Raw genomic sequence first — 26,135 nt, 5'->3', positions numbered from 1 at the left:
ACTTGTAAATCTAAACAAAAAAAAAGAAAAAAAGGGTGTTTTTTTTAATGGCCTTCTGACATCAAAAGGGTAAAACACTATTTGTGAATCTTGCCCGGTGTAATCCCCCCTCTTTGGCTGTGTTGGACAGAATTTCCTCAGTTTCCTCTATTTCATGATCAAAGCTGTTTACTTCAGGCGACATGGCCAACATCAGCATCCTATCAGATTACTACAGGAGGAAGTGTTTGCTCTGTGGCTGATCACAGTTTTCTGCTCTGCTGATGTGTGTCACTGCTGTGTGCTTTCAGGTGTCACTTAGAAGTGGAGCAGTCAAATCATTTGAATATATCATGTCAATACCTGTGAGCACCCCCTGAAAATATATGAATATTAACACAAATTAGGATGTTTATTTTAATTTTTTAAAGATGGTTCATATTAAATAATTAATGTTATTTTTCTAGAAGAACTGAACTTATCGTCTGAGGCAGAAAGTCCCTAACTTGCCTAGCCACATGGATTTAGACTGGAGCAGGAATGCTGCTGGAATGAGGCCTGGAGTGGGCCTGGCTTCCCGGTTGTCCAGAAGAGGAACTTATACGTCAGTGTGCCCATATAAGGAGTCTCGACTTCCTCCATGCGACCGATTGCAGTAAACAGCTGATGTTTGTTGTATATTTCATACCCAATGGATCCAACAACAGATTGCGCGTGAACTAATGGGCATCCCATGAAGCTATAATGACATAAAATGAACCCAAACTGGCGCATTTAACGCAGTTTTAAGACACATTAAAGAACCTACAAATGAATTAGAAAAGCAGCGACTTGCTCTAACGGAATAATCTCACCTCCTCGCTTACCCAACAACCACTGATTCAGCCCATAAACGCGCAAAGTCGTGCATAAATGCATCGGACTTTTCTATTTCTGACATCGGTCTCCGCTGCGAGCCCTCCTCGGAGCGCTCTCTTGCCTACAGGCTTGTTTACAGTCGCCTCTTCCCGGCATTAGCGTCACTTGACGACGCACTCGATGGGCGCGGAGACACAGACTCTGTCCAATGACAACGAAGCACCGTATATAAAACGGCGCACATGAACCCGCCTGAACACACCTCAACAAGCACCAAGACAAACACAGCGGCAAATAGGAATTGCGAGAAAGAAGTTTTGTTTCACAGGATTTGAAGGAAAAAACCACAGCAAACAGGCTACGGGAAAGACTTTTGAAATCCGCTGATACTGAACTCTTGCTGGACTTTCACTAGTTTGTTTCCTTTGCTCTCCATCCTCGAGTGATTTTCCTTTTTTTTTTAAATTTGGAAACACTGTTTAAGAGAGACTACAAGTGCCCGATTTGATGCATGCTCTCTGCTGACACTGACTTTTGTTGATTACCCAGAGACTGTGTTTCTGTAAGCGGCCGGTAAGCTCACCTTTTTCCTACGACTTTATGTCTACAAAGATGGAACAGCCTTTTTATCATGACGACTCTTTTCTGTCGGCTTACGGCCACTCAGACGCGCCAATGCACGACTGCAAACTGCTAAAGCAGAATATGAATTTGAACTTGACAGAGCCCTATCGCAACCTGAAATCCCAGCTGAGAGCCGAGACAGACCTGTACCACGGGGGCCAGCAAGACGTGGGGTCCCTGAAGCTCGCATCCCCAGAGCTCGAGAAGCTCATCATCCAAAACAGTAACGGTGTGATCACCACTCCCACCCCGGGCCAGTACTTCTACAACCGGGGCATCACCGATGAGCAGGAGGGCTTCGCTGAGGGTTTTGTGAAAGCACTGGACGAGCTCCACAAGATGAACCAGATGCCCCCCCCTAACGTGTCCATCGGAGCCGGTGGAGTTACGACGTGTTCGCCGGCGGCCTCTAGCGTCTTCGGCTCCGCCTTGCAGCCCGAGCCCCCCATCTACACAACACTGAACGCCTACTGCCCGAACACAAACTTATCTTCATCATCCAGCTACCCCACAGCCACCATCAGCTACCTGCCGCCGCACCAGCAGAGCCACCACCAGCAGGGCTCGACGCACGGCGCGCATGCTTTCCAGCATACCCTCCCCGTCTCCGGACTCCATCCGCAGCGGCTGGTCTCTCTGAAAGAGGAGCCTCAGACCGTGCCCGACCTCCTCAGCAGCGACGGCTCGCCTCCGATGTCCCCGATTGACCTGGAGACCCAGGAGAGGATCAAGGCGGAGCGCAAGAGGCTGAGGAACCGACTAGCCGCTACCAAATGCCGGAGGCGCAAGCTCGAGCGCATCGCCCGGCTGGAGGAGAAGGTGAAAGTTTTGAAGAACGACAACGCGGGGCTCTCCAACACGGCGTCGGTGCTCCGGGATCAGGTGGCTCAGCTCAAACAGAAGGTCCTGACACACGTGAGCAGCGGCTGCCAGCTGATGCTCACGAGCAAGCTGGAGGCGTTCTAAAAACACCAGAGACTACTAAGAAGAAAAAAAAAATGACTGAAAAGTGATAACACTGGAGTCATGTTCTGCATGCGCAGCACTGGAATTACCGGCTCGTGTGTAGTCAGCATCACAGGGCCGAGGGCTAGGTGTGGACGATACTGAAGGCTGTTTTAGGGTGAAAAGACTGATTGTAATGGTACTTCCGGATGCTGGACACTCCTCACAGGACCATTCAACCCTAGAATCCAGGGCAGCATCCAAACTGAGCAGACACTGAGCAACACAGTGGGCGCACATGCCCATAAGTCGGGTTTACTAATGGTAGAAAATGGGAACGATTATTTGTTTTACTTTGTACCATCTTCCTTTTTCATTTTGTTTAGTTTTTTGTTTGTTGGCTGCATTTATTCATTGTGTAAATTATTTCATGTGTCCGGTTGATCCAGACAAACTGATGATGTCCAATGTTTACAGTGTCTCTTTTTAAAAAAAAATAATTTGTGTTGTATATTTAAGTAAAGTGTCTCAAAAATGAAAAATGAAATGGTGGAGTTGAGCGTTTTTGTTTTCACACATCTACACACAATTTAGAATAACAACAACAACAGCAGCAGCGGGAAAGAGTGGGAAGAGCAAACGAGGTTTTCTTTCCTACCATACTGTAACCATAACAGTTACTATAGCTCCCAGTGAGGAACTCTTACACAAGCACATTCTGGTTGCGGTGTTTTTACGCACAGAGCGTAGCTTGCGTATGTAGGCCTTTCCTAATTACGCAGGGGCTGTCCATATATGGGCATACTGGTGACTACTTCGTCACAGGGGAGGATTTCTGGGAACCCCCGCCCAGGTAACGCAAACAGGTTCCTTCTCACTCCCTCTATATACCGTATCGATAAGATTTGCGAACTTCATGAGGGTGGCGGAATTTCCTTTTGGTTATTGTGCAATTGTAAAATAAAGTGTTTAAACGGGAAGAGAGCAAAGTACGATCCTCTTATCTCTTATCAGCTAGACAAGCTAAACAAGAGCTTGGCGTGATAACAGGAAGCAGTAATAAAACGGCTGTGATCGTGGTGCTTTTTAATATTGTTATTTTTTAATATAATAAATGAAGATTCTTAAACTCATACGCTAGCCAACTATCGGCGGCGCTCGAGCCTCAAAGTTGTTGCAGCATCTTTTAGGTGTCAGTGTAATTGAAAGATCGCACACGACGGAAAGTGACAGTGACTTAGTACCTTCAGGAATGCCGGGGGCGTCTCAAGATGCCACGCCGGTTGGCAGAGCAGTAGGCGAGAGTGGGCGTCCGGAGCGCGCAGGAGCATCTGTGTGGATGGATGGGGCTGTGCGCGCTGCCAAGGACAACATTCTGGTGGGACGCATCAGCGGCCAAATATGCGCGGCAGCAGGATCTCAGAAGATGGAGAGAGAGCGAGAGGGGGGAAAAGTCCCGTGTTAAGAGGATGTGAATGAATCATTAAACACACACACACATATATATATGTGTGTGTGTGTGTGTGTGTGTGTGTGTGTGTGTGTGTGTGTGTGTGTGTGTGTGTGTGTGTGTGCTATAAGGTGGTGGGTTGAATGGTGCGTAGCGAACTATCTTCAGCTTCCACGGAAACCAGGTCTTGAAAAACTTTCCTGACCATGTGACTACTGGCCGAGAGAGCAGCTGTGTACGACGTGGTCTCAGGAAAACCGAAGGGGGATTTCTGTCCTGTGAACACACTTGGTGACGTACAAATAATCAAGACAGTTGGGCGTAAATACGCGATTTCTCTCTCTCAGTACTCACGAAAGCCACTTCAAAAGAGTCTAGGAGGCAAGGTTGCGGTTTTGTGCGCGCACTCTCACCTCAAACTGTTTTGGAGAGGTAGCCCGTATTCTCTTTTAACTTGACACGTATTTGAATACTTAATTTCCATCAATAACAACTCCACTTGTTTTTTGCCGTTTGGACGTGGAAACAGAACCGGGCTCGCCCACACAAGTTCTCCTTTTTCTGTGACTTTTTGTTGTTGAAATTATTATTATCAAGAAACCTATATTCAAGGGGATGTACACTGAGATCAGTACATGTTTCCTATATTTCAGCAGTTTTGTGTACAGTTACATATGTACAGTTATATATAAAGTGTGAGCAGTGAAACAGACCATGTAACATCACACCGCTATTTTCACGACTTATATACAGCTCCAACTCTCAGAATGAGTACTTTTAACTATCACTCCAGCGCTTAAGTCTGCATTTACGCAGTAAGCAGGCCTACATATTACAATGCAGGCACACACAGTCCAAAAAAAGAAGAAAGACAAAAAAAAAAAAAAATCCAATTTTCAAGCCATACTGGCTCTCCACACGCCTCGGCCCACAACCCACACTGAGTGTCTGTGGGAACATCTGTGATGTGAACGGTGACGTATGAAGAGCCCTGGGTGGGTTTGATTTTCCTCTCCACGAGCCCCCTTCCCCTCCCACAGAAACTCGCAGGCCTGGCTTTCTCTCTCTCGCTCTCACTCATTCTCTCCCTCTCTCCGATCTTCTGTTATCTTCTCGAGAACCATGAATATTCCTCCCACCTTTCGGTGGCCATCTGAGGATCCCTCAGAAGTTGCGTGGCTTGTTTTGGATGGGTAATGAGAACGGAATTAGGAAAAGTTTGTGGCTGTCATAAAAAAGCACTCGGATTGTCCACATAGCGTTTATTTTTTGTTTATTTTAGCTTTGTAACGTGTGTGCGTACACCTGGAAATGACACAGAACTGGCATAGTCTATGATATAGTCTATACATTCATCTCTTAAAATAACAACAACAAGAAAAACCGTGATTAATTAATTATCTGTGTCATGTGTGCTGCCATTAACAGGACGGTATCAGGGCCTCACAGAGGAGGCCCTCTGTGTTACACAAGACAGAGCTGTGAAGGTTGTAGCACACATATACGGGGAACGTTTAAACAGCTTTGGCTGGATTGTGCTCACGTTCTGATATACTGTATGATGGCGCGTTAACGCTACAGCAGAAAGGTGGCCTGGAAAGCAGCTCGAGATTCACACATGCACTGAGTCACTGTCGTGACGCTTCTGAGGGTTTTGTAGACGCACATCTCCATCTACTGGAATTACAACGGAAGAGCATTTGAAAGCAACACCGTCCTTCGTGTCTTTCCCTGGCCAATGAAATTCCTACTTAACAGAGGTGTGGCCATTATTTTACCCTTACCTTAAACCTTCATAAAGCATAAAGCATGGCTTCAGAATCAAATGAAAAGAGGTTTATTGTATTGAAAATGATGCTGGTTCCCTAAAATGTAACTGTGTAAAGAGCAAGGTGCCCACAATGTAGCAAAAAGAAAAACACACAATCTGAGGTACACAATGCAGTAATCTACACATTTTATATCAATGCAAAGAGTATTATCCATCTCATTTGTTAATGAGTTCTCGAGCTTTTTAAAAAAAAAAAAATTAGACTTTTGTCACATTTACATACGTCAGATCATCAAAGTAATTTTAATATTACAAATACAATCTGAGTAAATACAAATTGCTGTTTTTAAATGATGGTCAGCTTTTGTCTCGTCAGTCCACGGAATATTTTCTCCCAAAAGTCATGGAGATCTTCAGGATGTTTTTCAGCAACTGTGAGATGAGCCTTTGTGTTGTTTTGGGTCTCCATTGGTTTTCTCCTTGAACTCTCACATGGATGCCATTTTTGCCAGTCTCTTTCTTATTGTTGAATCATGAACTTTTGACCTTAACTGAGGAGTGAGGCCTGCAGTTTCTTGTTGTTGTTGTTTTTTGTTTTTTTAATGCTGTTCTGGGTTCTTTTGTGGCTTGTTGGAGTAATTTTGGTTCACCACTGTTCAAAGTTTTCTCTATTTGTGGGTAACAGTTCTCACCGTGGTTCACTGGAGTCCCAAAGCCTTAGAAATGGCTTTGTAAAGCTTCCCAGACTGAAAGATGTCAGTGACTTTGTTTCTCGACTGTTCTTGAGTTTCATTGGATCGTGGCATGATGCATTGCTTTCGGAGATCTTTTAGCCCAGACTGGTTGTATCTGGTAGTAATCAGGCCTGGTTATGGCTAGTAAAACTGAAGGCATGCCTTCCTTTCCAAAAGAGTGGGTAAATCACAGGTAATTTATGATTTAGCAAGGTACAGAATAGTCTAACACTGATACTGAAATTTGTTTGATGATCTGAAACCTTCAGGTTTCACAAAAATGCAAAAAACTGAGAAAAATTAGAAAAGGAGCAAACCATTTTCATTGCACCAACCTTTTAAAAAGTGTGGTTTTGTCTGTGACTATATATGTGTATTTTGTCACTAACACGTCCTTATTTCGATTATCAAATAAAAAACATCCCTGTATAGAATTTAGCATCTTCTCATTTATGCTAGCCAAAGAAAATTTCCTAAATAGAAAAAAATGTTTTGTATGTGCATTTTGCAGAAATCAAAGTGGAATGTTTTACAAATAACACACGTTTGTACCTGGTGCCGGACTGTTTGATCAGGAACGAATGCAGTTTAGAAAACTGGTGTATAAAACAGCTTTGTGCATGCCAGTGCTCTTACACAAATAGTGTGAAAATTGATTGTGTGCAAGAGGGCTACCGCAGAAAGACAGACAATCACAGCTACAGCCAATTTAGTATTGCCAGTATAGCTGAAGAGTTCACAGAGAGAACCCGCACAGGCACGGAGAGAGCATGTAAACTCCACACACAGTTGGGGAATTTGAACCCAGGAGCATTTTGCTGTGAGGCGACAGCGCTAATCATTGCACCACCAGGTGGTGCAGTCACAAAGCAGCTGTAGATTACTATAATTACAAATTTAAATAGATATTTTGGTGCTCCATGCCTTTTTTCTTGACACACCCCTGGATGTGCAGTAAAGGTCCCACCCAATTCATGGACTGCTGCTGAAGGTGTTTTTGCTCATATGGTCAACCCACTGGGTTCTGTAGAAGGATGTCTGTTCATTACCATCTCAGGTCTGAACACCGGTCTGTCAGGATATTTATTAAGCACCTGATTTTATTCTAATCAGGTTTTTGAATGAGCACATTTTGCTTAATGTGTCCAAAATGGTGTTATTTCCTATAAAGATGATATATTTGAAAATGCCTCTTCTTCTATTAAATATATATTTATACAGAATATCAATTTATAATGTAGACATCATGCAACTTTTAAGTTCTGATTACAGAGTTATTCACTGACCCTCCCAGACCTGGGACACTTGCTTGTAATATAACACCAGCAAACCCGCCTGTGTGCAAAGTGTCAGGATTACAGCAGCTATTTATTTTCAGTCAGAAGCAATGTAACAATGTAAAAACTGTTCACAATCACGAATAAGAAAAGTCTTTGCTTTTACTGTTCAGCATATTTTCCATTTTGTATTGTATGCAGCGTTATATCAAACGCAGCTCACCACAGAAATTTTCCCTTTGATGTCAAGGTAATCCACTGATAGAGGGTGTGAATGGAACAGGGATGCACAGAACTGCCATTCAGCTGCACCGTGCATATATTTCTGAGAGAAGATGAACTTAAGTGATAGGCAGAGGAACAGATAACTCGTGTTCTGGCCTTTGAAGGTCAGATTTAGATTTTGCGAAACAAAACAAAAAAGATAATCTCATTTATGTTAAAGTTTGTTTCAGACACGAGCCTTGTCAATAGTCAGGAATGACCCGAGCTGAAAAGATAAACGCCGCCGCAATTATGTCAAAGTTTATCTTATCACTGAAGTGCTGGCACACTTGCAGTCATCAGCTCAATTCCACGCGGAGTCATTTGTGAGCCTCTCTGTTCTGCTCTGTCATTTACTGTGATGATGATGACTTTCACAGAGGACATGTTATTAGCTAACATCATCAAGAGGCACCAGTTCACCGCAGAAATAGCTGCAGTGAAGAAGTGAACAGCCACACACACACACAGTCGCTCACATTGTGCCTCGTTGTCTGGAGTTTCAACAGACAAATGTCAAGTGCTGTGTGGCATTATCGACATGACGCACAGATTGTGTTCTCTCCATTTTCACCTGCAGAGGGAACCCACTGTTCGACAAAAGATGATTTATGGGTGAAATCCACAAATTAGTCATTTTAAATTAGACAGTCTTATAGAGAGATACGCCACAGTGTCGCCATAATCACCTGGTTCTGATTGATGTGTATAGTCATGGTAAAAAAGAAAGTACAACATCTTCCAGTTGTGAGGTTTTACACATCAGGATTTTGTCTTTAGCAGGTCTCAAAATAAGGTAAATAGAAGCTCATATGAACTACAAAATATGACATATTACACTGTGTCATTATTTATGCATTAGAAAAAAGCCAAACTGGAGAAACAGTGTGTCAAAAACTTGTAGAACCACCTTTAGTAGCAACAATGTGGAGTTCTTGTTTTCTGCTGGACTTTTTTAGTTTCTTACTTTGCAGTGGAGCAACTTTGGCTCAGTCTTCTTTACAACATTCAGTTCAGAGTTTTTCAGGTTCATTCATGGACAGCTCTCTTAAGGTCCCACTACAGCAGTGAGTTTCAGCCAGATTGAGGTGTGCACGTTGACTCGACCAGTGCAGCACCTTGGTTCTGTCCCTTGTCAGTTGTCCTGTTGTGAGTGTGCTGCCGTGCTGGGGATCATCGTTTTGGTGCACGATCCAGTTTAAGCTAAACTTTATCTGCTGGACAGATCGCCCCACGGTTGTCTCAATGTGCCCGGGCTCTGTAGCAACAAAACAAGCCCTCATCACCTTTGTGTTTGACGGTTGGTAGGAGGTGTTTGTGCTGATAGGCGGTTTGGTTTTTGCCAAATGTGGTGCTTTTCATTTGGTCTGATCTGTTTTGACGGTCTAATTTGTTCAGATGCAACTTTGTAAACCCAGTCTGTGCTGCCATGTACCTTCTAGACACAAAGATGCTGTACTGATGCAGCCTTTTTCTAATTGGACTGTTATGAACCTTAAAAGAGTCTGAGATGTGGCTGTGTTTTTGTTTCTTTTCAGTTTCTCTGAGGATTGCGTGGTCGTGGTGTGACCTTGGGCTGAATTTGCTCCACTCCTGTAAAAATTGTGGCTGCAAACCAGCAAAGTGACAGAACTCCTGCCTTATATAAGTGCTCACACATGCTGATCATCAGTTAATCAAGTGCATTTCATTTGTTGCACTAATTCCTAGAGAAATAATTATGTACTTAGGTTTTCATAGGTTTTAGCTTAGTTTTGATTAAATAATTCTATGGTATAATTAGTCATATTAAAACCTGTCAAGAACTACACAGTTTTTATTTTGTCCTAATGTGTAAAACCTTAGAATCGACAGACTGTACCTTGACCATGACCAGTTCAGGCCTGAATGTTTTCTGTTTAAATCAGAGCCACACAGTGCTAGAAACATTGATGCAAAATGTAGTAAAGAAGTTTTCAGTATATGGACTGCTCATATTTCTTCAAAGAAACTGTCTGATCTGCAGGATCAGGACAGCTTGCTCCAAGAAACAAGATCTTGTTATACTGATACACTTGGAAATGTCCTGGAATCAGCACTGGTGAGACTATCGTTTAGATGCGTTAGATGTTTATCCCTTAAGTTTCAGCAACCTCAGATATCTTGTCTCTCTGGCAAGTGTTAAGATGTCCTCGCACTTCTAAAACACGATAGTACAATTGCACATGAAATAAGGACATAAAGGACACTGACATCAAGCATATGACTAAAAATTGTTTACTAAGTAAATAATTATACCACTTGTTTGTTGAGAAGCACTCTGCTACATGTATTCATTATAAGAACATTTGGATTCCATCAAAGCGATGGGCTCGAGACGGGTGAGAGAGTGACAGCTGTCTGGGTGGGAGGGTAACCACACTTGACACGAAGCATCAGCCAATTAGGGGCTCACAGTGGTGAGAAGACATCTCACAGACAGAGCGGTGGAGGAAGAGGTGGAGGCCACGCTTTGAGATGCTGATGCTCCAGGCCTGCGGTGATGAATGCTTCTCCTGGGTTGACTTAATGAGTTCAGGGACAGAATGATGTGAAAATGAATCTTTATTTAGCCAAAACAACTTTTCCTTACTCATGAAAAATTAACACATGGGAATATAATTGGTGATGCGCGAGAAGGTAACGCTTCAGCTCAAACATCAGCGAGCAGCAAGAACACAGAAGGAGGAAGTCAGCTGCCGCAGGCTGTCTGTTTCCAGAGCTTTGAGGTTTCCGATACACGACGCAGAGATCTGTGCGTAGCTCTGCTCAGTGGGGGTCCTGGTATTTGAAGAAAGGATTGCACTGCAGTATTTATTCACAGGGACACTAGATGCAAATTTAACCTCCTCTGATAAAGGCAAGAAATGTTCTGTGACACATTTTTAAACTTTCCTCCATCAAACCACAATCACTTTATCACAAGTCATCCTTTATAAAATGTTAATAAGCTGTAATTAAAGTAAATAAAGCTTTACTTTTCCTTCATAGACTGATGTTGAGCTATTGATATTTTTTGAAAGCTTGTGGAAAATCTACTTCCCCAGAAATCTTTGTGTTATTTTAGTCCTTTAACCCTTTAATCAGAAACCCAGCGAGTGGGCATATTCTAGAAAAGGGCTCCAGGACAATGGTGTTGATATGCATGCAAAACTTAATATAGTAAAAATGCATAACACTACAAACCCTTAAGCACAAAGTAATTAAAAAGCATTAAAATGCCTGAAACTAAAAACATTTTTTTTTTTCATTTCTGTGATGATTTCTTTGTATTTGAGTTAATTTAAGGGCTTATTTATGATCAAGTTGAACTAATTCAGTAACTGTGATTTCTCTATCATTTTTTGTATTGTTTTCACACATGTGACACCATCGTTAGTGTGTGTGGTGATGGGAGATTTGAAAGCATCCATGTGAGTCTGTCAGGTGGAAGAGAGTATTGCATATACAGCCACTAAGGAAAGAAGTAAGACTGGAGGAACGGGAGTAAAGCTACCAGCAAGTGACGCCTGCTTTTCAGCTTCAGCCTGCCCTGCCCAGTAATCCTCTGTGGGCTAAGTCATCACACCCTACCCTACCCTAAATCTCTATATTGGAGAAAAGTGTGCAAGACTTTTGTGGGAAAAAAAAGTTTTTGAAGTGTGTTCCCTGATTGCCAAGACTCAGAAGAACAATTTAATCAAAAACAAAAAAGACATCATCTAATAATGACATAAAGGGATGTGCATGCCTTTAAAATGGACCGCTGTAACACACTGTTCACCAGAGTCAGTCAATCATCTCTTGCCTTTTTATTATTAGCCCAAAACGGTGCAGCGAGATTGCTGATTGGGACATAAAAAGAGCAATCGTGTTACTTCAGTGTTAGCAGCCTCGCACCAGCTCATTACACAATTGTATAAAGTGGCATTGCTTGTGTTTAAAGCTTTTAATGGTCTTGTACCTGTGTATGTGGTACACAGGCTGTGCCCATACGCTCCATCCAGATGATCAAGGGTATCTTCTTCATCACTCCTGATCATGTCGTGGCTGAAGCTTAGTTTAAAAGGGGCGCATGCTTTTGCTGTTGTTGCACCAAAACTCTGGAATGACCTCTGAGTGACCTCAGACATCAGCTATGACTGCTTTTAAATAAAAACTGAAGACAAACTATTTCTGACTAACCTTTGGAAAGAGTCTATCTCAGCTGCTAGGAATCTATTTATTATGTTTTATTTGAGTGTAAAGCAGTTTGATTTTAAATGTGCTAAAGAAATAACATTTACTAACTGACTTTCTTATTACCCCGATTGCCTAGGTTTAGTGTTAGGGTTAGGGTTGTACCCTCAGTGGGCGTGTTTACGGAGTTCTAGAGTGCTCTGTGCTTTTCAACGATGAGAGCAGGTTAACCCTGAGCACATGTGATAGACATGAAAGGGTCTGGAGAAGGCGCGGAGAACGTCATGCTGCCTGTAACACCGTTCAGCATGAACAATTTTGTGGTGGATCAGTGATGGTCTGGGAAAGCATATCGATGTAGGGCTGCACAGACTTCTGCAGGGCTCTGTGCCATTCGAACCCTGTCTCTAGCTGCTTTTTGCAATGTGAAGTTTATTTAGTAGTGCGTGCTCAAAGATGGGACTTTATAGAACAGCTAAAATATGGTTTTCATAACTTAACTAGCCAATACTTTAGTTTATTTTTTGCATTGTAGAAGAAACCAGTTGAAATGTCATTAAAAAAAAAAAATCTTTAATAGCTTTTAAGATATTTATGTTCAAACATTACATCAGATTTTAATGAGCAGGAAAAAGGGGTGCCTGAAAACAGCTGGTTGGAACTTTGTAAAAAACAAAAACAAAAAAACAATATCTTGAAAAGTATTTGATACATCAAGTACCATAAAATGGGAAATGGTATATGGTCGAGCAGAAAGTGAATGTGGTGCAAGGAGAGAATTCCAAAGACGAGAGGCCACTCGACCTAAAGTTTCGAAGCCCGCGGTGACCACGCAAGCAGGTGGTAACAGGTAAGGAGGATTTCAAAATAGGGAAAGGAGCGGCAAAGTTTATGGAGAGACCTGAAAGAGTCAAAACCTTAAAAGCTTAAAACTAAAAAAAATGAAGATATGAAAAGACCTGTTTCAAAGTCCCAAGGTAATCTCCTTCACCCATAGCGAGCGAGACAGCCCTGGACAGGACCCCAGACCATCACAGGGTTAACACAAGCCTACAGTCGTAAATATTAATGGTTAGTTTATACAGTTCCCCGTTTTTCCACATTAGGGACTCTTTCTCTGACGGTTGATAATGAGTATATTGGATTTATTTGATCCCTGTTAATATAGAAGAGTCACTATAGCTAAAAACTGTTAAAGGAGGACTTTTCAATAACCTGGAAATCTCGAAATTATTGATGATATATCACTCCAATAATCCCCAACTCTTTTCTTAACTGCTCATCTAATTCTGACCTGTGAATTGTTTGCACATTTGCATGAATAAAGCCAACACTTTTCTAAAAGGCGCTGTGGATGCAGATACCTGCTGTTACCAGAAAGCATGTATGAAATCTCACCTACTATATAAAGTAAATTAAAAGAAAAAAGGGAGAGAAACCACAAAAAAGGCATGTGAAACATCGGGAATGTTTAGAAATGTTTTTATTGAGAATGAAAAGAAAAGCACAGAAACACTCATTTCAGCAAGCTTATGGTAAATCAAACAAATTAGTTCTCCCTTTTTGTTTTCTTATAAAACATTTACATCTAACAGTTCCCAACTGTAGAAACACATGGCCTACTTATAAAACACCCACAGTACATCGGTGATACATGACCGAACTACCGGAGCAACCTTATCTGGCACGGATGCGGCCCCTGCTGATTTACTCCGATGTTGTTTCTGAATACTAAACCTTCCCCTCAGGTATTAGGCGCTGTTGTTCTCATACCAGAACACTTGCTTTCAGGTCAGTTAACTGTGTTGGAAAAATCTCAGATACATTCAAAATTATGATTAAAACTTTTGACGTTCTCCACTATCATAAACTCCATGACAAGCAGACTGCACATTATGGAATCACAGGACTAATTAATGCATTTAACAAGTAACTAAAGCACAAATCAAAGCCAGCTAGTAGACAGTTGAGATAAGTAGCGGGATGGTGATATATTGTTTTCAACATTGTCATGAAATGTAGTACTTTGGGTTTGACATGTTTGACTCATGCAGAAGTGCTAATACTGCAGGACTTTTACCATGTGACCATGTGTTACACTGAGCCATAAAAGCAAATTCCCACTAAAGATGCTCTTGTTAGCTGGCAATAAAAACATTTTGCAGCCATCATGGGATGTCTTAAGTGTATTTGTTATTGAGCCCTTTCAAAATATTGAGACTACTCAGCTTTGAGTAGTCTTCTTAAATTCATTTGAAAATTTTTTCTTGGTGTTTCGTTTAATCCTGGCTGTTCAAAGAATCGATCGGGTGTTCATAAGCTTGTCACTTAAATCAGATTATCAGATCATTTTTGTAAATCAAAGAAGTTATGCCTGCGATTTGAAGATAGTAATGAGAGCTTAAATTTGTATGGTTTAGTTTAGTTAGAGGAGAAAGGATATAACTCCCTTTCAAGGGATTGATTTTTGTATATGACGATCTAGAGGATTATCACTAAGAATACATGTATCACCATCTACAAACCGCTGCCACTCCCCTCCACGTCTTCCACCTCCACCGAGCGCTTACGCAGCACGGAGTTTCCCATTCTGGGCTGCACGGGCAGCTTGGCCTGGCAAGGGGCCCGGTACTGAGGCAAGCCGGTCTTGGTGGTATCCAGCTCCTCCGGGTCGTCTTGCTGGGCTCTGAGAGCGGCGATCACGTCCTTGTCCGAGGGGCTGAGAGTCAGGCAGCCGCAGGGACGAACGCCTTCGACATCCACTCCGATTTCTCCGGCCTCTCCAACCTCCTCCGGCTCATCCTCGACCGTCATGAAGGCATCACCCCACAGGCTTTCGCAGAGATCTCTGCCGTGCTGGTACATCTGTAGGTGTGCAGAACACAAAATTTATGCAGATTATTTTTCTCTGCCATCCACAGAGATACAACCTTGACTTTTAGTGCCAACATTCAGAATTCAGCTTTAATACCAAATATTAGAAAACAAAAAGCAAGTGTTTTATTACATCTTTATCATTTCTGCTGGTACCCTCACACAAACCACAGTAAAGCTTTATACTGCCTCTCTGCACTCACCTCCAACAGAACTGAGGTTTCATCCTGTTAAAAGGGAGTTTTTACTTCCCACTTTCGCAAATTGTTTGCTCATTTGATTGTTGGGGTTTTTCCCTTTACATCTGTAGGTTCTTTACCTTACAATAGAAAGCTCCTTGAGGCAACTGCTGTGATTTAGCACTACATAAATGGTAGGCACAAAAAGTCGGTACCTTACAGTTACAAGACTGAAAACACCCATGTGGACGTGCAGACCTTTTAATTAAAAAATAAAATAAAATAAAATAAAATAAAATAATGAAAAGGGGAAAATGTTAACTAGATACCACCGCAAAGCATAAGGCGATTATTTTTTTCTATTCACAGTTTTCTGTAATGTTTAAATATTCAGATTCAGCACAATCTACTAATGCCCAGATTTGCATAAATTTCCATAACAGAAATCTGAACACTGGGTAGAGCTGGCTTCAGAGTTAGCGGTTCTTCATTTTGCTGGCACATTACACAAAGTTTTTCGGTTTTTTTTCCCACTGATGGGATTTTGTACATTTTTTTTTTATCATGATGTAAATCAGAGGAACAAGGCGAAAAATCATTTGTTCTGCATGGTTTTAAGATTAAAAGAGTCTGATTTGTAGAATAAATTAAACCCTTCAGCATACAAACAGTGCTTTAAAAAAAGATCTACAAAAATATATATTTTACTTTTTTTTTTTAAAAAAAGGAAACTATTATTAGAAGGCAAAAATACGAAATGACAGACAACCTCCTTTTGAATAAATTAAATCATGTATTTCTTGTATTATATGTAATGTTTTATTTAATTTGATTAAAGCATTTAAAGACTAGCTTGAATAAAATCCTAGGGGAAAATGTAACATTTAACTCTTTAACATGTATTATATTTGAAGCCTCTACATCATCAGTGTGACTTTTAAATTGCACAAAATTCCAGGTATAACAAACATGATACAATTAAAATTAAATAATGCAAATTTATGTTTTTTGGTTGTTGTTTTTTTAATTTGTCAGAAGGTTCAATAAACACTCCCACTTAAAAAAAAAAAAAAAAAAAAAAAAAAAGATTCTGGCAATTATTTCAGGGTTCAGACTTTACAGGGTTAAACAAACATCCAAATGTGCATTTTTGGACACATTTTCTTAAAAACAATCTCACGTGTCATAGATTCAAAAATGCACCAGCACATTTAAAAGCAAAATGTTTTTTGCCTTAATGCAACTAACAGTTTCAGCTGCTATTAAATACATGTATCGAAGTAAAACCTACAACTTACCACTGAACAGTAGTGTACAAGTATTACCATAGTAACTGTTAGAGTCATGCTCAGTATTTAAAAGTGAAGCTATGAATCCTTCATCTTGCTCAGGTATGCTTGGAAAGGAAAGCTGTGTATTCTCTTACACAGCTTTTTGCTTTTCCTCCTAATTTTCTAATTATATGTCAGACCTGCAGAATTATGTTACTCTTAACTCTTTCCCCCCTAAAAAAACGACCTCCCCGTGTGCCCTTAATGATGACATTTGACACCTCAATATATGCCAAGAAACATGAATTGACAACCAAAGGTGAGCTTTAAAAGCAGAAATCGCTAACGTCTGATACACACCCATTTTTTCCTGAAAGCAGGCCTGAAATATGATAAAAGATGCTCGGTTCAGAAAAGAATAACAAAGGTTAACTGTTGTTCAAATAAAACAGAATATATTGCAAACACAGCATTTCATATGCAGCCCAGCAGCACAGCAGCCATCGTGGCTCAAGAGTTAGGTGTTCGTCATGTAATTGGAAGGTTGCCGGTAGCGCATATAAATGCAATCCATTATTATTAACGAGCAAGCAAAATTTCAGATTCTGGGATTTAATCTTGCAAAAGATGTATGATAAAGGGCATATGTTACACTATTTATGTGAAAGTGTAAAATCCATTAACTGAAGCATTATTGTTACACGCCGCTGCTGTGTAACATTAGCATTTATTGACTTTTCCATCTCAGAGCAGCACTGGCCTTGAACAAAGCACCTGTTCCAGGTGTAAGAGGGGAGCTGCAGGCGCCGGGCAGCTGCTCTCACAGGCTGCTTTTGTCTGCCTCTCCTGCCTCCCTTCACCTACACCAGCCTTGAAAGCAAATCACAAGACACGACCTTGAAAAGCTCGCACTTGTATCTGAAAGAATTCATCTCGGTGCCACCTTTGCAGTCCCCGACAAGCCGCGCAGAGCAGAATCTGAAAAGTTTGCTGGCAGCACCTTTTGTGTCTCCGTCTGACAGAAAATTCATTACAGCACTCTCTGTCTTTATAAAGTTATACTCTGAGGGGAAAGTCTAGTTACTGCTGACATTAGCGCCAGAGTTTCTGGGGCGTGAAAAGGGGGGGGGGGGGGGGGAGGAAAAAGGCGCTCCTCTTCTAATAAGACACAAATACGGATTAAAGGGGGGATACTGCACAAGTAACACCAAATCACAATTCAACATTTAAGCCGTTTAGCTGTAAATGGTTTATGCCTACAAGCTTAGAAATAGTTAGGAAAGCAAATTAGCAAAGTTTCAGTTGCGCGCACACACACACTCGCTTTTCTGTGTTTAAGCTCTCGATCCCTCTCCCCAGTGACAGCCTCATAACCAGTCATTAAGATGTGCTGCCAAGTAACCATCACCTACTCTTGTACCCCTCCCACCTCCACCGCCCCTTGCTTTTTGCTGCACTCACTGTTTGTACATCTCTCCCCTGTTTCTCTGTAGCACACCCCCACCCAAACGTCTGCTTCCTTTCATCCTCCTGTCTGTTGGGGGATTAAGACTGAGTCACGCAGAGTGCTCAGAGAAGAAGAAGAAAAAAAAAGTAATATGTTTACTGTGTTGGAAGGACAAACAGGATGATGGCTATTTCTCGCCACTACAAGCTCTCTGTCTGACACTTAGGTCTTATCGCAGCAACCCTATAACACATACAAGGGTACACACACACACACACACACACACACACACACACACACACACACACACACACACACACACACGGTTTGCTGCCAAAGCTAATTCAGTATGAGCACGAGTGGCTTTAGATGACATGGTGTGATCAAATAAGTGAGATACAGAAATTTCCTGGGGCTCTGTGCTGTCCTCTTCGCCCTTATTTAATTCTGCCCTTCACCATCCGAAACTGAACACATTACACCTGATGTGCAAAAAAAAAAAAAAAAAGCAACAGAAGAAATTATTTTAGCTTGCAGTCATGATCAGAATGAGTTTTTTGACTAAACCAATAAAAACTAATCTCAGTATATGAATGACTGAAGAAATGAAATTTGGAATAATACTATTAGAATCTGTGATCAAATTATTTATAACATACAGTTATAGTACAATGACAGTTGTAATGTCCATTATTTGAAAGGATAGTGCTTTTAAATCAGGGATGTCAAACTCATTTTATAATGTGAGCCACTTTGATCTTAAGAGGGCCGGGCCAGTGAGAAACTCGCCTTTCTGTCAGTGTAAATAAGTTTCACTGGACATTTAACCCCTGAGATATCTAACATGAGAAGAAAAGTGCACAAAGAAGAGCAGTTTCAACACTACATCTCACGTTTTTGTGTGTCATAAAGAAATGCTGCTGTAGCAATTTAAGAAATCTGTTAGCATGACTTTTTGGGCTGAAATTGTAAGAAATACGGGGTAAAATTACACAAAAAGGTCTTGTAGCTCATTGGACAGAATTTTCTGTAATTTAAGAAAATACCCGCCCCCTTTTCTTGCAAGTAACTGTTTATCTATTGGTTAATACTTTGGTGCAGTATGAGGTCTTCATCATTCGAAAAACTATGAAAATACTGTTTCCAAACATTTTCCAAAACCGTCCAGTGGGGCAAACTGGTGTCTTTACCAGATTTTGGCTCTCGGGCCTTATTTTTGACACTCCTGCTTTAGATCTAAGCTGCTAAATGACAATACGATAATTTGAATTAATGACATCATGACAAATGTGGACGATTGGAAGAAGAAGCGACAAAGAATTACATTTGTTTTTAAGGCTGACTTAGCATTACTGTATTGTACTTAATTACTTTAGCTAGACTTAAGAATGGGAACACAGGTTAGATGGAGCCATGAGACAGGCAGATAAAATGATGATGGAAACACCACCACTTTTATAGAAAAGCAACTATGATGAGCAACAACTAAATTCCTCAAACAACACGTCATTTTCCCTGTTTTTTTGTTTTTAGATGAAAAATCTGAGCCAGGGTTGATTCTTATTTTTCCAATGACAGAACACTAGACCAGAAGAAAAAAAAAATCCTAACTACTGTGTAGGTTTGTGGTTTCTTGTTTTCCAATTTTTCAGGGCCGCAAACTTACAAAGCAATGCAGTGAATGGAAGCTGCAATATTTCTGCTATTACTAAATGGCTATTATTCAGCTTTTTTGGCCATGTTCACATAAGAACCTTGTATGAATATTGCAAAATAAGTATTACTACTATTTAATTATACAGGTAATTTAGTAGGACACAGGTCCAGCTAAATTTGCTACCATTTCTTCCCTTTTATCCAAGCTAAGCTTCTACTGGTATCTTTGAAATCTATAGCATTTCCCCCCAATCCCTACAAACCATTAGTTCACTATATCTTATCGACAGATGCTGTTGTTCAAGCACAGACGTTCTGTGCTGTTCTTTGTAGACATAACCTCATTCCCACTGCATCAGGAGCAGAAAAAAAAGTGTCTAACGCTGAGATAAATCAGACCTTGGCTGGCAAATAATGTAACCAATGAGTACAAAAAGAGAGCGAGACAGTGAGCGTGCCAGAGGGATTTTTGCATGCAAAGGATGTGTCTGCGGGTGCTTATGCATGCTTTTAAAAGTATCCGCTTGTCTCTATGCAAATCGACATCTACTGCTTTCAGCTTTTACAAATAATAACTGTATGGGTGTGTGTTTATCCAGCAGACACCCACGTGCGCCAACATTGGGTGGAGTGGAGCTGAGAGTGTTTTAGTGTGATGTCTGAGCGGCTGCTTGTGTGCAGCAGGTCTGAGGTGAAATCTCCCATCTCCGCTGGCTGAGGAGGAAAACACAAAGTGTTACCGTTTTGACCTCCAAAAACGGGAGGCAGCCACTTGTTTGTGGCCCCTGTAAAGAGGGCTAGTTTGCTTGAATGCACTGAATGCGTACCGACGAGCTGTCTGAAACACTCTGTTTTGAGAGCTGCTTAAATTTATTGGAAGTATTTTTTGCACCATTAGTGTTGCCCTACATTAAAATGGGCCAATAAAAGCACAGAAAACACACCGTGACAGAGACACACTCAAACACTCCCCAAACGTCTCTTTTTGCTTTTACTCTCTTCTCACAAATGTGTAATTTCCAATAATCATCTAATATCCCCCAGACAGCCTTAATAGGCCTGGCGGCTGTGGGTGTGTGCTCATCTGTCACTGTGGTCCTCTCGCTCTCTCTCCCTGTGCTTGTTTGAGATAAATGCGAGTGAAATCAAGAGAAAGCACACTCTCGGATATATTAAGATATATGAGTGGTGTGTGATGTATACCTACTTATTTTCTAGCTGGCTTTGCATATATTCACATCTAAATCCCCTCTGATGCACAACAGACATCCTGACATTGGAGAGTGCAGAAACAGGTAGAAGTGCTATTTTTTCCCCTTCTAAGTATAGCAAAGGCATGATATCCCTGTCTGATGTTGGGAAGCCAATCAGAGGACCCAGGAAGTATTTGCTTCTCTTCAGATAGTCAGAAAAAAAAAAAAAAAAAAAAAAAAAAAAAAAAAAAAAAAAAAATCAATGGAGAACAGTCAAGTTTCACTTTAAAACAAGATGAGCTAACAGCGACAAACTCTGGCTTATGCTAAAAACTACAGTACTTTATTGTATACTCCCAACCTTCAACAAGTCACTACAGATGACCCCCACCTCCTCGAGCCTGGTTCGGCCAGAGATTTCTTCCTGTTAAAAGGGAGTTTTTCCTTCCCACTGTCTCCAAGTGCTTGCTCATAAGGGGGTCGCCTGGAGTTTTCTCTGCATTACTGATGTGACTATTATTGTGTTTGGTGTTATATGTATAATTTCATTGAAATTGAATAGACGTGCAAAGAACAGATGTCTGATTTTCATGTGTATCAAAGAGGAGAAGTTTGACATTGTAGAGAAGGGGAATGTGAGCCCATAAGATCCACCCACCTACTATTTAAACATTTTTATTATGAGGAGGAGCCAATCAGAAGAAAGCTTGCCTGAAAGATGTGAGAGGAGTTAAAACGACTTGTTTCTTGCAGTAGATGGACTAAGAGATTGCACCAAGGTCGAAGATGGAACAGATATTTTTCTGAATTATGAAATAGGTGAGAGTCCAAAAATAAAAATAAAAATGTGAGAAAAAAAAAAAACAGGTCCCTTTATGTGTATATTTACTTCTTCAGGCACCACTGCACCATTGGACATGGTCTATAGATAGAGTGTCATTGCCTGTGAAGTGTGAGTCATTTTGCTGCTGGTCTCAGCTGCGCACACCAGCACCCGTTTGTCACTCTTTTTCAATCACCCAGCTGGCCTCTGCCCACTGAAGCAGGGCCCAGCCTTTTCACACTTCAGCCTTGGTGCCGTTAACCCCTCATTTAACCGCCGTCTCTCTCTCTATACCACTAAGGCACCACGCCACAGTTTCTGACCTTCTGCCTGCAACAAAGATCTCAAATGACAAGCCCCGAGGTCACTCAGCAGGATTCAAATCTCTGACACCCACCTCTGCTTACCAGAAAACCTTAGCTAAGCTGTGACTTTACTGTGCTCTGCTTGCTAATAATAAAGCACGTGACTACAATTTTTATTTCTACGTGGCTAACAAGGTGACATAGGTGCCAATGCTGGTGTTACGCCACCATCCTCACGGTGTCATGTGATGCTAGCTTCCTGATGTTAAACAGGAATGACTGTGTATTACCATCAGTTTTTAGCATGCTAATTTTTGCTACAAAGTTTAGCACAAGAATGTCCTTCGTTACACAGATATTTAAAGACAAATGAGAGTTTTGGGTACTTAAAAGTGATTAAAGACTAATACTCATGAAGGGCACTTACTGTATCTCTAAAACTAGCTTATGATAGAAGAGATATTTTTAGCTGTTCAAAATGAAATTTATTTTATTTATTGATTATTCTCTGCAAGAAAATCTAGTAGACTAATCAGTTTTATTATCCATTTTCTATTAGTTGCCATGTAACCAAAAAAACCCCAGTCTAAACACAAAAATAGCTTTAGGTTCAATATATCCGGTTAATCTTGCTTAAAGCCTACCTGCTGATACTGAACACAGTTTCCAGTGCAGTTCTGTCCCCTGGGGTCTCTGGCCCAGTTACGGGCGCAAGTCAAATCCATCCTGCAGGCATCAAACCTGAAAGAACAAATGTGAATGTTGAAAAATGTAAATGACAAAACAAACAATTACTCTTTTATTTAAATGATTTCTCTTGAGATTTTTATTTTTTATTTTTTACCTGAGCTAGATAAATTTAACAAAAACCAATAAAAAACAACAACATCTTAGCGACTTTCTTTCCGAGCTTAAAATGAAAAGATTTCACTTTCATGCTAAATATAAAGTTACCAGCAGCTTCTTACATAAGCTGAGTATTAAGACTGGAAATAGCGCATCGTAAGCTTGTTAATCCTTATGTTGTTTGTCTAATGTTCACAAAAATCCAGTGTGAAAGCGACAAGCGGTGTTTTAATGAGCTGTTAGACTCTAGGATCTATAAGTTTCTGGAGTATCTTTCTGAACTTATATATTTTTCAAATGTACTTGAATAAAGCCACATTTTCTAGTGTCTGTGCTAAGCTAACAAGCTTCTAGTAGCATCATTCATCCTAAGCCAACTCTTAACAGAAAAGCCAAAAAGAATATTTTCCAAAATGTTAAGTAATTTTTAAGTATTTTTTGCAGAGAGCAGCCCTTTAATTCTTTACAACACTCTTACACTTATCTTTCCAGTGTTGTCTCATTTTTTCTTTCTTTCTTTCTTTCTTTCTTTCTTACATAGGACCCATGAAATGAAGCTGTTTGTGTTAGGCTTTGTGTGTTTGCCACCTTCTTAAAAAATAAAAAAAATAAAACACAGTTTTATTGGACACTCTATCTTAGCACAGTATGCTGTTGTCCAAGATAGGGATCCCTTCGCTGACAGGGGATTTAGACTTTAGTTTGTTTGGTAACGTGCTTGGCAGCCTCACCAATCACGGCAGAAGCTATGGCAGAGAGGAACAGCCTGGATGTATGAGCTGCGCTGAGGATGAGGCCAGCGAGCAGCGTCAGGGGAGCAGCGGTAAAAACACAGCACGCGCTTCAGGAAGCCTTCACACCTGGGAAGACACAAGAGGTCATGTTTGTTACTGACCAGCGAAGTCTGTATTAAACTCGGAACAGCCGGTCACAAGACAGGTCAAGAAAACAACGTTAAATAAGATGGGGAGTACGAGCAGTTGATTAGTATCATTGCTGCTGTTGATCCCTTAAGTATGTTTGCCCAGCTTTGGTTAATGCTACTTAAATGCCTCTTTCAATTTGACCTACTTGATCATGTGTTTGCTGTTGCTGTCTGTAAACTGGCAGCCTCTTTGTCTAAGGTGCCGTTTGTTATTTCAGAAAATCCATCCTTATTGGCTCCACTAAGACACTAAAATTCTGTACTGACTACATGCACAGGCCCTTACTGTTAACGATAGATTATACAGAGCCAATGAAGAACTAGATCAAACACAAAGCCATTAAATGTGAAATAAGCTAATAAAAGCAAGCACTAGTGATTTTAAGCTAATATGTAGCAATAAAAACAACTATAATATTGACTTATTTTACATATTATCTCTCGGCTTAAACAGCTCATGTTCAAACTTGTCATTTCTAGTTGTATTTCTGGACACCTGATGACTTTAAATTCAGTAGTGACTCTCTTTTAGGTCAATTTTTGGTCTCCACCAGTCATTAATTGGTGGTTTTTAGCTTTTTCCTGAAAACAGCAGTCTGATGAGACTGAAAATACAAATGGATAACTGAAGCAGTAAAATATCACCATTAAGAGGCAACAACGGGCTAAAACAGCAGATGAATAAAATATTGAGGACACTAGAAGGGTGGTTAAGGCTTACTCAGGGCTGAGGGACCCACACTTGTCCCAGGGTTCATTCTGATTATTGGCAGAAGGAACATGAGAGATGTCCTGGATTTGTTCTTCAGTGCAGCAGCTATCTGTAGCAGCAACAAGAGAGAAACACATTAACGTGGGCCTGTTCTTAGATTTAATTTGAGATTTAATTTGTTCTCCAACATCTCCAAGATTTACAGACTATGAAAATGAGATCACTCACTGTCTGCATACAGAGAGCACTCCGTCAGGTGTGGCTCCGGGCTGGGCGTGGCCTTGTGTTTACCATCTTGAAGACACACCCCCTCCGAGCGGGTCCCGCCAATCAGGGCGGCCGCCAAAACCACGCAAATTAATAGCGAAGGGGATGAGGTGAGGTCCATCTCTGTAGATACAAACACATGAACAAGATTGTTCAGCATAGAAAAAACAACAACAACACACACAGTCCCGAATCATTATAAAAACAGAACTAAATGGTTTGCACTACGTCAAATAATAATAACAAGAATAACTGAAAGGTTTGCTAGAGGGGTGGGAATCAAACATAATGGATGCAAAAGGCTGCAATTAAATCTGTTCCATCCACCCACAGAGTCAGTCTTATGGCATACGCTGAGTTACAGAGTATAAGTGAGATACCAGCGCCGGCTGTTTAGCTCCATGTTGAGCTCTCCGTGTGGTGACCTAGTATAGACAGGGTGAGCCTAATTAGTTGGAACTAAGGCACTGTGCTGACATGGCTGACATGCGTAGTCGTTTAATCTGACAGGCTTGCGGTCGATGTGTTGCCTACATGACGCGAATTAAACAAATCTGCTGAACGCGGGGACATGGCCCCGAGCAGGTGGCCCCGACTTTACGCATGAGAGAGCGGCTGAAAATATAATGTAGAAATAACCTTTTTCTCTCCTTTACAGCTTTTCAGAATTTTTTTTCTGTCGGTTATTAAGAAGGAAACAAAACACACGTGAAGGCTTCAAAACTACAACTAAAAGTCTACGCAGATCATTTTAATGCTTCAAAAAGCTGCGAGTCAAAGATTTTAAAGCGCAGTTATGGGGAAAGGGGGGTGGGGTCGCGGGCTCATTAGTGAGTTTATAGACAGGAGAAGACAAACCCCATCTGCTACAAAATATCCATCCAACATCGCGCGAACAGGTAGGCTAAGAGGTGTGACCCTCTGTGCTCTGTGTGGATATTCTTCTTCTAAATTGTACCTCAAGATTACAAAAACCCGGTGGAGCTTAGTCTCTCCGCACATCCATGTGGGTTTTACCTGTAGGCGGGAATAAATGCGGCTCCGTCCGGATTAGTTTGGTTGTGTTCGCGGGTCTCCTCGTTGTGTTGCTGTGGCTCCAGTCACCGCCGTGCGCGCTGCTCGGTGCTTCGGTCTCCTCTTCTCGGTCTCTGCGTCTGTGTACTGGCTCTGATCTCTGCCGCCCGGGGGCCCACTGCTCGCCACTTTGTCACCGGTTTATATGAAGGACGTTTCAGTCCCGTCCAGCAGGCAACTCACCCCCTCCCTGCTCTGCCCCATTCTGGGAAGCCCTCTCTCTCTCGCTCTCTCTCTCTCTCTCTCTCTCTCCATCCCTCCCTCCGTTGCATGCGCGCACGCACACACAGAAAAGACCGGACTCCCTCTTTGTTAATCTCCCAATAGGATGTTTACCAAATCCTCCTTGTTATCAGCTTTCCTTCTACCCTTCCGAGTAATGCCTTTGGTTGGAAACACGGGAGAAATGAAATGTCATGAAAACACGCGAGCGTTCAACTTAACTGCCCTTCATTTTCACAGGCTCAATCGCAGGTGGTGCTGAG

The 26,135-nt window shown here is 41.3% G+C and overlaps 2 protein-coding genes across 2 annotated transcripts; one reads left to right on the top strand and one right to left on the bottom strand.

Annotated features, from left to right (window-relative positions):
- The first annotated feature begins 1,086 nt into the window (after positions 1-1,086).
- junbb (JunB proto-oncogene, AP-1 transcription factor subunit b) lies at positions 1,087-2,953 on the top strand. Its single transcript, XM_040045812.1, has one exon. The coding sequence runs from the start codon at positions 1,438-1,440 to the stop codon at positions 2,425-2,427; it is 990 nt and encodes a 329-aa protein (XP_039901746.1). The 5' UTR covers positions 1,087-1,437; the 3' UTR covers positions 2,428-2,953.
- A 10,591-nt stretch (positions 2,954-13,544) lies between these two features.
- On the bottom strand, positions 13,545-25,841 carry rtbdn (retbindin). Its single transcript, XM_040045819.1, has 6 exons — positions 25,594-25,841; positions 24,538-24,699; positions 24,319-24,418; positions 23,404-23,532; positions 22,471-22,567; positions 13,545-14,943 (listed from the first exon to the last, which is right to left on the bottom strand). The coding sequence occupies exons 2-6, from the start codon at positions 24,695-24,697 to the stop codon at positions 14,596-14,598; spliced, it is 834 nt and encodes a 277-aa protein (XP_039901753.1). The 5' UTR covers positions 24,698-24,699; positions 25,594-25,841; the 3' UTR covers positions 13,545-14,595.
- Positions 25,842-26,135: the final 294 nt, after the last annotated feature.

The sequence above is a fragment of the Simochromis diagramma genome, unplaced genomic scaffold, assembly GCF_900408965.1.
Source record: "Simochromis diagramma unplaced genomic scaffold, fSimDia1.1 OVJJ01000150.1, whole genome shotgun sequence".
In the NCBI taxonomy this organism is placed as follows: Eukaryota; Metazoa; Chordata; class Actinopteri; order Cichliformes; family Cichlidae; genus Simochromis; species Simochromis diagramma.
This window is presented reverse-complemented; position numbering and strand designations above follow the sequence as displayed.

What these genes read in the sequence shown, in the direction of transcription:
- rtbdn (XM_040045819.1), bottom strand. Translation starts at nt 24,697, where the DNA reads ATGGACCTCACCTCATCCCCTTCGCTATTAATTTGCGTGGTTTTGGCG. An exon ending in GTGCTCTCTGTATGCAGACA is followed by an intron (nt 24,419 to 24,537) that starts GTGAGTGATCTC and finishes TTGCTGCTACAG; the next exon opens with ATAGCTGCTGCACTGAAGAA. An exon ending in ACTGTGTTCAGTATCAGCAG is followed by an intron (nt 14,944 to 22,470) that starts GTAGGCTTTAAG and finishes GCACACCTACAG; the next exon opens with ATGTACCAGCACGGCAGAGA.
- junbb (XM_040045812.1), top strand. Translation starts at nt 1,438, where the DNA reads ATGTCTACAAAGATGGAACAGCCTTTTTATCATGACGACTCTTTTCTG.